We start from the raw sequence: 12,057 nt of genomic DNA, 5'->3' as shown, positions 1-12,057 counted from the left end.
CAGGAGGTTGGATTAGGTAGCCTCTGAGATCCCTCCCAACATAATTAATTTTACAATTTTGTGCTAGAACATATTTTCTGCTCAAGTTCATTTCAGTAAGCTGTATTTTAGGCAGGAGTTCAACTCAACTGTGAGAATTAGGAAGGACCTTTATCTTTGAATAATGATTACTGCTCTTAACAAAGTGCCTGCAAATTCTCCCTGCCTTAAATCAGTTATGTAACCCTTACTAGTCATTACAGTATTTCAGTAGCCAGGTGGCATGTAAATGCTACACAGAAAATTACTGCTACAATATGCTTAAACATAGCTCATACTTAAAACTGTGATGCTGTCCAGCCTGAAGTGCTGGAGAAATGGTGTCAAATTGGCAGGACTGTAAAGACCAGAGTTTCTGTAAGGAATGTCAACATGACCTTATCACATTTGAGTGGAGCCTATCTCCAGAACATCATGCATTGGTCAAAAAAGGGTTAGTGAGAAAAGATAAATATGTTTGTGTTCAATATCTTTCCAGTTTCTATATGACTCCAGAAAGAGAGCAGTTGAAAAAAAAAATTTAAAAAAGAGGGAAAAAAAAAATGAATTCTCAAATTCTGTACCATTTTTTTCTTCCACTAGGACATGGAAGGATCAGGTAGCGTTGGCCTGTTAAGCGAATCCAGAATTCCAGTATCAAGAGGGCCAAAGGTAAGTGGATGTTTGGGGGAGGGGATTGTTGTTTGTTGTTGTAGGTTTTTTTAAAAAACAATTGTCCTCCTCTGCTTTTTGGAAAAGCACAGCCCCAGTCAGCTATAGATTTGGAGTCACTGCATTGCACTGGATTCAGTTGCTCCAGAATAACGTTACAATAACAGTGTCCTCCAAAGAATCTGAATGGTGGTTAGCTGGTGATTTTTAGATTCTGCTCTGGTATGTTTTTGAGAGATTAAAGGATGAAATATGGATTTTTGCATTATCTAGCTCTCTAGTTCTTGTTTTAGCCTAATAGATGACCTTCTTGCATATGAAGATGAATTACATATACTAATGAAACTGAAATGTTATAGTTTGACAATCAAATGTGCGTAATCTGAAATACCACTTAAACTAAAAAAATGTTCCCAGTAGTGGGGAAGCAATGTCCCAGAAGAACGAATGGTTTTTCTTCCATCACCGTGCCTTGGGAGATTTTTGCTAACATGGGTCACGTTAGAACACCAAGTAGGGAATATGGGAATACAATGCATCAGTACTTACCAGATCATTTGGATTTATCATCGTTCTTAGCAATAACATCAAAATTGCAGCCTATGATGCCTCCCCCAAAGCAGGCAATTATCCAGCATTCCTCCTCCCTGAGCTGCCTTCATTGGTCTAGTTTGGTCTTCAGAAGTCTTGCTCCTGTGCTCACTCCAAAAGAAACATTCAAACTTTCAAGGCATAGCTTTGAAAGAATGAGTCTTGTTGCCCAAGCTTGGAGAAAGTGCTCATGATGATGACCTTCGGTTATGGTAGATGCCAGCTTGAATACTAGGCAGCAGTGCATCATCACTGCAAATAAGGCAAACCCTGTACTGGGATACATCAGAAAGAGCATTTCCGACACATACAGAGTAGCTACTACCATAGCCCTTTGCTCAGGGCTAGTGAGGCTGCATTGAAATACTGCATACTTTTTTTTCGTACCCCACTTCACGAAGGACATGGAGAAGACATTTACAGTCCAGCAGAGAGCTGTACAGATGGCATGGGGCCTTGAGTATGTGACAAGCAAAGAGAGGCTGAAGGAGCTCAAATGGTTTAGTCTGGCAAAAGGGAGACAAAAGCATGATCTAATAGCTCCTTACAAGTCTTTGAAGGTCAATTGCAAATATGATGAAGCCAAACTGTTCCTCCTAGTGCCAAATGGTGCAACAAAGGGCAGGGGTCACAATTTGCAGCTTGAGACATTCAGGCTAAACCTTAGGCAAAACCTGTTCACTATGAGGTTGGTTGGTGCAGAACTGGGGCAATTTGCCCAGGGAGGTTGTAGAAGCTCTCTTCTTGGAATTTTTCATTACTTTGCTGGACAGAGCCATTACTGGCCTGATCTAGAGCTGGTGACAGTTCTACTTCAAGGGATGACTGAATTAGATGGCCTCCAAAGGCCCTGTACAATGCTGTTTCTTTGATTCCATGAATCATCCGAAAAGAACTGAACACTGGAGACAGGAGAGAGTTTGAGAAGTTCTTTACTGTGCTGGTTTCAAGTACGGGTAATTGTGAGTCACTGAAGTTATAGCTGACTCAGTTTAATATCTTAGAGACTTTTGACCCCTCATATCTTTTCCTAGATACTAAAGAAGTGGCATAAAAAATATAGTTACAAAAATAAGAATAGAATTCGATAGCAGAAACAAGCTAGCGTCCAAAATGAGATGTCCAAAACCAGTTCCAAAATTGCCCATTCTGACCTGCCTAAATGACAGCCTTACTCTCAGTTTTGGTTTTAACAGGCATTGTTTCCAAGTGACTCAGCTATAAATACTGAAAAACTGTCTTGTTGCAGCTGAGCAAAATCCTGGAATTTTGTTTTTGTGTTACTGCTTAGTCACTCCACAAAGTTTGAGTCAGTAAAGAAGGCACATAAGAACTTCCCTGCAATCATGAAAATTATTATACATACTTACTGGTACAGCATGAAAGTATTATGAGCAACTTACACCCTATGACAGCTCCAGAGGTTCCTGATAGTGTTTGAGTGAAAACAGAGTATCTGCTTCGAAGAGGGTTATAACTCAAAGCAGCTGCTAGGAAATAAATTACATTTATTTGCACTATGTTTGTATCTGTTGAATTTTTATTAATCTTTTATGAGAAAGTAGTGGTTATGTTTTGAAGTAGAAGTATCAAATTTATTTTCTCTGTAGGCTCAGCTATTATTTCCATAGTTTCTGTTCTTTTTCTTCCACAGATCAGCGTAAAGTTTTGTTAGTGTTTGGTTTATTAACCATTATTAAGATGTGATGTCTTCATATTCCAGATGAAGACAACACAATCACTTTGCTGAATTCTTTTTCTCCATTCAACTTTCTAAAATCATAAATAATGGGCTGTTGTTCGTCATACCATGTTTCATACCATCAAAGAGTCATAATTGTACTTTGCAATTGATGTCATCATAATAGAGACAAGAGAGGAATTTGCATCCCCAAATGTTTGTTGCCTCTAAACTGGTAACAGATCTTAATTTTAGCCAAGGAGGCAAATTCAAAAACTTGTAAGCAAATGAAAGCAATCCCTTGGACAACGTTATTTTTAATATTTTCTAAAAATATGTAGAGTATGCTGTGACAAGATTAAAGTTGTCTTTGTAAGGAAAAAAATATTTAGATCTTTGCATGATAATATAGAGCAAGGCTGTATTTATTAGAACAACAAATCTAAAACAATGCTTACGTTTTATTACTCTCTGTTGATACTACTGGTTTCCAACATAGTTTTTGTAGCAGTTGTGGTTATGAACTAGGTTTTTTAATGAGAAAAATTATTATGACACGCTACATGGATTTACCAGTAAATTCAGTGTAATTTTATAGGGTCCTGCAGGAAGAAATGGACAGCGTGGGCCATTAGGACCAAAGGTACCCTATGTAACAAGGAACACTTGTAAACGAACCTATTTTGCTTTTACATATATTTTTTATTTCTATATTCCCAGTATTTGCCTTAACAAAACAGCTTTTGTTTAATATTAATATACTGACTAAGTACAGGACAAATTTTGTTCCCATTTACACTGGGTATCCACCCAGAATGTGTATTAATAGAATTATTTCACATCCACACCAGAACAGTGAGTAAATACAAGCTGGGTCATTACATTCCAAGACACTTGATGTAACATGGCATTTTCGTTTCATTTTTTTAGGACATTTGGCAGTTTCTCTTTGTCGCTTATTTGTATATCATTCTGTTTTCCAAGAGGTTACATGTATGCTGTTGACAGAGAAACCCGCAGGAAGACACTTTCTGGCATGATCCCAGAAAGTGATAGGAAACATGCTGGAAGGCATTGGGGGAAGAAGGGAGATGTTGACTACTTTGCCTTGGTTTTTATTTGAGCTCAGTAGTGACTGAATTGTTCCACTGTGATGCTGTTATTGTTTAAGTAACCCATGATGAAAAAATGGAGAGATGAAAAACAAGGGGAAAAAAGGGCAGATTCATGGCATGGGGCCTTAGACGGGAAGAGGCTTTTTCTATTCCTACATAAAGTTGAGTAACACTCAGGTTAATAGTACAGCATGACAACACCTTTTCAGCACCTTAAATGTGGAGTTAAAGAAATTCAAAGTCTTCATTGCCCTGGGAAATGACAGCAACATTAAGGGAGCAGGAAATAGAAAACAATAGGTGGGGGGCCCCATCCCCACTTCCTAAACCTTGCACCTGAACATACACAGCATAGGTCACTGGCTACGCAGAAAGCACATCACCAGCAATAACTGGATGCATCCGTTTCACAGAACAACAGCAACCAAAGATCTGGCCAGTCTCCTATGTCTAGAGTCTATAGAGTTCAGCTTATAGGGCTGAAAAAAGTCCCCCCATTGGGTATTACTCCTGTTAGTGCTGGCGGACAATATTACTTATGAGTGAAAAAATCAAGTATTTGCACAGCACATGTTAGTGAATGATACTGCAAAGGACTGGCTAGAATAGGCCTGCTCTCACATGATGCTGTTCTATGGACACAAGTAGGTGCCAAGTCTCAATTTTTTGTTAAAAACTTGTTCTCTGCCCTTAACTAGAAATTTTATTTCTAAAATATTGTGGAAATACTATTTCACAAAGACTTCAGAAATGGAGGTAACATGGTATTTAGGAACTAGACTGGAACTGAAAAGATAGTCATAAACCTTGGCCAAGAGACTTCACCACCATGTACACTAAGATTTTAGTTGTTTAATCTTGATTCATTCATCCCAAGATCATGGAGACACAGAAAGGAACATACTGTTGCCTGACATCTTACAAAATCATGTACAGTACAGCAAAATAAATATAAAGTGGATATAATACACTATCATTCTCATGGGAATGAATTTTACACCCACTTTTCATGGTTATAAATGACTTCACTAGGCAACAGTGGCAAAATGAAACAACCACCCACTTCCAAAAAAACAAGAGCTAACACATCACGAGGTGTTTAAGGTATAGCTATGTTTCATACATCCTTCATCTTTCAAATACCCCAGACTAGTAGAGCTGTCAGAGAAGGCCTGCTGTGATCAAAGCTTTTTCTCTTTCTTAGCAAGTAAGTATAGATCCAAATTGTGCTTTCACTTTTATTATTATGAAAAACTGTTTTCATTAAAAAACAGTCTACAGTCTTCATGCACTCATGCATATATGCACTCCTAAAAGACAGTAAGCATAAACATAACATTTGAGGCAATGCTATAGCTCCTTGTTGATTTATTCCTGTTTATTCTCTAACTCAAATGAAATAAACTAAACTGCATGTTCTCTGTAATGAAATCAAGGAATCAAGTCTACTCATAGCTAGAGTACTGCAGAATCAGTCCCAAAGTTGGAACAGTGCAGCACTCATTACATTGCACATGATATGATGCAGTGGCTGGGTGGGTGGGGAGAACAGTAGTGTGGGGGAGGCTGAGTTAACTGTGTTGATGCAAGATAGTGGGGTCAGTTGCAGTGGCATGAGGTCATTGTGGCATTGGTAGATCTGTGGAATGTTACCATGTGCTGATTTCAGACACCAAAATGAAGGTTCAGGCACGTGGCTTCGTAGATGCTCAGCAAGAATAATGTGTGGTGACCAGAAACTCTAAGATGTGGGTGGCAACTGGGAGGTTAAACCCTTAGAACCAATTCACAAATGTATGCTGAGCATCACTTCACCAAAAATATACCCTATTTTTGCTAATCATTTTACTCCATTCAGTCCCTTTGTTTGTAAGGAAAGTAACATACATGTTTAAAATCCTTGTAATTACTGTTCACTTTGATATTTGATCCCTACTGTGTCTCTGTTTCAGGGAGAAAAAGGCAACATTGGTCCACCAGGTTCAAAGGTGGGAAATTCATTTAACTTGATCTAAAGCCTCAGTCATTTCTTCCTCTCAGTTTTCTTTCTTCTCTTAATGCACTCAGGGGATAATGAACATTTCTTGCTCTGTCAGCATATTAAAGCCCAGGGAGGCTTCTCTGGAAAAACAGAACCCTTTCTCAGTTGTATTGTGATTATCAGGAGCCAGTGTAACCTGTTTCTTAAGACTTCTGTTTAAAATATAGTTAAAATTGCATTTTAAATCCTCAGGTGCATGATGCTATGGTGTTTTGTGAGGCCATTTACATTTTCACCAGAACAAAAATGAAAATCAGAAAAGCTTACATTAAAAAACTAAGTTTCACATGCCCCGCTAATCCTTCATACCATGGTGTGTAGCTAGCACCCCACATCAGAGCACTCCCCCATGACATTTGCCTGTGGAACAGTAGTAGATTCATGCCATGTTGTGCAGAGGCCTCAGGAGCCATGCATGACCCAATCTGGTGTTCAGCACAGAGGCCACTGTTGTTGGCTACTTCTGTGCTAGAACCTGCCCATCATCCTGCAGCCAGTGTCCTCCTAACCTACACCTGACCCCTTGAGAGGTAAAAGATTATAGAAATGGTGGTTGGAGGGACCTCCAGAGGTCATCTAGTCCAATAGCACACTCGAACTGGTATTATCACCAACACTAGACCACATCAGCAATGGATTTGTCTCACTGAGCGTTAAATACCTCCAGGGAGGTTCCAAAAACTTTGTGGGTATCTTGCTTCACTACCTTCTTTGGCAAGACAGTTTCTCTAATGTGCAGCCTGTACCTCCCAAATTATAATTTGTCCTAGCTGTCTAACTCACCCTACACGCCAGTGTGCAACCTAGACCTGCTGCTCTGGATCGGTGCAGCTTCCAGACACGAGACACCGTTGGCAGGGAAACCTGCCAGTTTACACTGCTTTACACGGTGTTGGTACTGAAACGAATGGAGCTGGAGTCCATTATTTCCTCTCCAGTCTTTCCTATCATTATCCCTGTCTATTCTCGTTAGGCTACCTCTTGGAGCCCACCCCAAAGCTTCTGTTTGTACTGTGCTGCTTTTTGCCAGTCCCTGGCTGACTTGCATGCCTTTTGCAGGCATAAGCCAGCAGAGGGCGGTGCTGGTACTCATAGAAAATTAAAATTAAAATATAAAATAAAATAAAATAAAATAATAAAATAAAATAAAATAAAATAAAATAAAATAAAATAAAATAAAATAAAATAAAATAAAATAAAATAAAATATAAAATAAAATAAAAGCTTCTCTTGCAGTTGGGACAGCACTGAAATCAAGAGTTGCTCTAGGAAACAAGACAAAAACAATTATGAATCTACCCTTCTGCTTGCTGAATATTTACAAGAGTATTATCACAGCCTTCTAGCAGCATCTGCTTGTTTATTTAAAAAAAAAAACAACAATGTAGCAGGACTCTGCTTGCCATAAATTCCATCTGCTGTACATATTTTGAGTGTTGCCATTTCACAGAGATATTTGTCAGCATGATAATTAAAGCTGATGCATTGATGTGTAGGACAGTTGTTTAACTCTTCTTTTTAATCTGTTTGAGACTATAGATTATTTTCTTAATTATTGTCTGTACAAGCATTTTGCTCTGCGGTCCTTGTTCTAGTAATTAATATTGTTTATGTGATAGATATTTTTCAAACTCATGCATATATTGTAAGTAGAGTGACTACAGTGCTATTTAAAAATAATCAATCTATCTTTTCAGTCCTCAGATTAAAAAAGATCTTAGTCTTTTTATATTTGAGCAATGAGCTACATTCTTAAAACAGGGAGAGAGTTAGAAGATAAGGATAGCTCTGGATACATCATTTACAATAAAACATGTTACCTATCCAGGATCTTTTCTTCCAAATTAAATTTCATTAGGAAAATCAATTGATGAAATTATTCAGAATTTGTAATAGTAGGAAGCTGATCTACAGGTATCAACATGCCTGAAATGACAGCATTCTGTTGCAGTTGGTCCTCTGCCCCATTACTTTTTCTGCAGATAGATACATATAATTTTCCACAAGCACTGAAGAGACTTAAGTCCCAAGTAGCATATTGACTAGTCCCTAAACCCCAGCAGTTGCTTAGGTGCCTAAATCCCTTTAGCATTCAGAGACACTTTTTATGCCGCACTTGTCCATAAAATGAAAATTAGAGTGCTTCAGAAATTATACTTTATCAAAATAAACTGACTGTTTATTCGTGAGCCACATGCTTTGCTGATCACAGACAAAAAATAAAAATAACAGTGAGAATATCCTTTCTTAATGAAGTGGACACATTAAATCTTTTATGCTGGTAGTTCTGTAGAAAAGCATAAGGAGAGAGGATTTTGCATCCTATGAACTGTTAATTTTAGTTTCTTCTATCACACCAGAAATGCAGGAGAGAAGACCATTTGACTTTGGATGCTTTGAAACTCTCTTGTTCTTTAAGACAGTCCTGTAGAGTACTAGATAATTCTCTGTGGTTTTATTGGGTCACATCCATCCATCCATCCATCCATCCATCCATCCATCCATCCATCCATCCATCCATCCATCCATCCGTCCATCCATCCATCCGTCCATCCGTCCATCCGTCCATCCGTCCATCCGTCCATCCCAGTATCCTGTCTCCAACAATGTAAAAACCATATGTAGTTTGAGCGAAGGCTTAGATGCAATTTCACCTTATAAAAGGGCAAGTATTACATCATAGTTCTGAGTGACCTCCTAGACTCCAACAATTTGTGACTCAGGGACTTTCTCAGCTAGAAATGGTGTCTGAACCACAATTAGATCTCTTCAAGTGAACTTGATATCCCCCCTGAAACTCATGCAAAATTCTACAATTTACAAGACCCTGGGGCAAGGTGCTCTGCCAACTTAACTACATATCCCACAAATCTCTTCCAGCTATTTTCATTTGATGCCCACTATTTCTTCTATTAGAAATGTGAGTCCTTAACTACTCTCTACTTTTAGAAGCCTCTACGATATTCTTCACCCACCTCCTCATTTGTCTCTTTTCCGAGCTAAAGAGTCACAGCTCACACCATCATGTCTCATATAGAAACCATTCTGTACCTTCCATTGTTCCCATTGGCCTTTTCCAAAGTTTTCCTAGTTCCATTAGATCCTTTTCAATATGGAAAATGTAAACAAACCAGTACACAGAATTCAAGATACAGGCATAAAATAAGTATATACAGTGGCATAGCAATGTTTTGTGCTCTTGTTTTCCTGTCCCTTCTACAATTTCTTTTATTCAGTTTATCTTTTTCACAGCTACTGAGCTGACCTTTTAATGGAATTGTCTATGTCTACTAGATTCTCATGGTACTCTCTATTGTAAAAGCCAAAAAAAATATTTTCTTGAAGCAGAACAAAAAGTAAGAACCAAAACAGCCTGTTACTAAAAAAACCTGAAAACACTCCCCCACCAAAAAAAGAAAAAAAAAAACAAAACAAACAACAAAAAAAGGTCAAAAAACCCCACCAATCAAAGAAGCAAACAAACACAAAAAAAAAAAATAGCCCCACTGCTAAACAAAACAGGGTTAATCTGTCACTTGGATGAATCATTAGGCTGTCCTGTGTCGTTTCCTTTGCTGTTTCGTATGACACAAAGAAAAACAGATGCAACAAATGTAGTTCACTTTTTATCTGGTCCTTTAAGAATTCAGAGTCTTCTTTTATCCATTTTTCTCTGGGCAGCCTTCATTATCATTACTGAGTGATACTTCTGTTTTTCCCGTAGAATAAAGTAACTGATCAGATTCTTAGCAGTCATCTACAGTCCTGCATTAAACTAGAGCAGGGACTATCAAACTTTTTGTCCCACATACCAACTCCCATCTATATTCAATGCCTCTCCCTCCTCTTCCTCCAGCTTGAGAGTCACTTAACCGAAGGGTATCTTGGGGGGAAGCAACAGAATTCACCCTTTTGCTATGTGGAGGTGGGAGTAGTGGAGAACAGTTGAAGCTGCATTTAAAAAAACTGCTCTGGAGAGGGGGAAACAGCAGGAGGAGTGAAGAGAGCAGATGACTAATGAGATGATGCTGACTCCACAGAGCCTGCAACAAACCTGCCCCCTAGTCCATGCAGAACCATACTGTATCCCTCTCAAGAGTGATAGCCTCCTGCTTCTATGAAACCGAATACAATTTAGAGAGAATAACAGTATATTTGTTGTGACAGGGAATGCCGGGTGCAGATGGAAAAGCAGGCTTTCCTGGCATTGCTGGACATCCTGGAGTTGTGGTGAGTGGGGCTATCACAATCCGTGGTCACCTAACACACACTGGCTCCCAAATCTAGGTCTTAAGGATCAGCAGGAGCCCTAGCAGTACTTGCTAGCAGCCTGTGGAGAGCTGAGCCTGGGTTTGTCCTACTTAACCTGGAGCAGTTACCTCAGACACCAAACACAGGAGCAGAGTTGCCTCCTTCGTCAGTCAGATACAGATACAGTCAGATACAGGCATCTCCAGAGGCTAGTTCTGATTCTTTGATGCTCCTTTTGCTTTTAATTATTCAGAAATCAGCTCTGCTTTTATTTAGAGGGAAGCCAACAGGCTCATAGGTGATTTAAATGTATTTCTCATGCTTAAGAGCTGTGAGGATTGCAGAGCTCTTTAGCTGGGAACTCCCACAGCTCGTCCCCTGCCACCTTCCTCTCACCTGTGCCAGACAAACTGTCTGCTTCACCAGCACAGTAAGTTGTATCGAGGGGCTGATCAAGCTTAGAAATAACATGCCTGAAAAATGACTGTTTAGGTCACCTGTGTTCCCCTGTGCAGTCCACTGGGCAATCCTGGACACAACTGAGGTGGTTAATGCTGAAAAAGGAACGAGCAGCCAGGCATGGCTGATTTCAGTACAGTGAAAGAGTGAGTTGTTGAATTAATCCCCAACTAATGAAATGTGTGCCCATTTGCTTCTGGTATTCTCTGAACTCTGCCAAATGTTCTTGGAAATACTTTTAAACATCAAAACTTCAGAGGGCCTGAGCTGAAACCAGCTGGCCCCATCTGTGGTTTTCAAGAGCTGGGGATCAAACATTCTGTACCTGCATTTTACTGCTGTGTTTTTTGTGAAGCTAGAGAAAACACATTTTCACAATTTTTCCTTTTAAATCACTTATGCTCATTTTTTTAATCACATGCAGGGTCCAAAAGGGGAGAAGGGTGACCCAGGACCTCAGGTGAGGTTGTGTGCATTTCATTCTTTCTGAGAAACCTATGTGAAATGTAGTACTTAGTAAATGAGTTTTCCACCTGCAACGCTTTTGAAATAGGGCAAACCAGGACAGGACGGGAACAGTATTGTGGGACCTCCTGGACCACCAGGACCACCAGGACCAATCATAGCAGTACCTGAGGTAAGCATGTTTGTCAAGCATTAAAGTCTCTGTAACTCATCTTACAAAGAAGGGGGCACAAGCAATTAATAAACTGGCAAATCTGCTGTTGATGCTCACGTCACAAGTCTACTCCTCAAAACAAAAAGATCTCAATATGTCTCTATATCAAATGGATTTGTTTTGAAAAGACAAAATAAGAAGGAAAGTGGGTGAAGAGCTTACATACAAGAATTATAGGGTCATATTGAGAGCTTCTCACAAACTCTCCAGGTGATTTGGCAGGAATTGTGAGCATCAAATAAAAATTAACTGAGAAATAAAAAACCAGGAATGATTAACAAATCAAGGCACTTGAGACACAGCAGTATGTAGGAGAGAGATACGTTGCATTTTCTGACAGGCGTCCACTATACAAACCAGAGCATTGACTGTTGTGGAAGCAACAGCCAAAAGTACTAAAGGGTAAAATGCTTGAAGCTCATAAAAACTGTCCAATATCCTTTAGCTGCCTGTATATTTTCAGTCAGTTACGCTTTGTGTACATCAGTGCTTGCAAAAACAATACTAGTTAGCAGTAACAAAGGCTAGAGATTAGGATGAATCCCATTTC

The 12,057-nt window shown here is 39.2% G+C and overlaps 1 protein-coding gene across 6 annotated transcripts in view; it reads left to right on the top strand.

Moving 5' to 3' along the window:
* Positions 1-12,057, top strand: part of COL15A1 (collagen type XV alpha 1 chain) — a 163,026-nt gene that overhangs the window by 104,706 nt on the left and 46,263 nt on the right. For 5 of the 6 annotated variants that reach the window (XM_064443767.1, XM_064443771.1, XM_064443769.1 and 2 more), the window contains 6 exons: positions 622-690; positions 3,561-3,605; positions 6,030-6,065; positions 10,286-10,348; positions 11,253-11,288; positions 11,382-11,465. In XM_064443767.1, coding sequence (XP_064299837.1) covers positions 622-690; positions 3,561-3,605; positions 6,030-6,065; positions 10,286-10,348; positions 11,253-11,288; positions 11,382-11,465 — 333 coding nt within the window. The remainder of the gene's footprint in view (positions 1-621; positions 691-3,560; positions 3,606-6,029; positions 6,066-10,285; positions 10,349-11,252; positions 11,289-11,381; positions 11,466-12,057) is intronic. The other variant, XM_064443770.1, reaches the window with a different exon arrangement.

This window comes from Phalacrocorax carbo, chromosome 2 (genome assembly GCF_963921805.1).
Source record: "Phalacrocorax carbo chromosome 2, bPhaCar2.1, whole genome shotgun sequence".
NCBI lineage: Eukaryota > Metazoa > Chordata > Aves > Suliformes > Phalacrocoracidae > Phalacrocorax > Phalacrocorax carbo.
The sequence above is the reverse complement of the archived record's forward strand: the minus strand, read 5'-3'. Positions and strand labels throughout refer to the sequence as shown.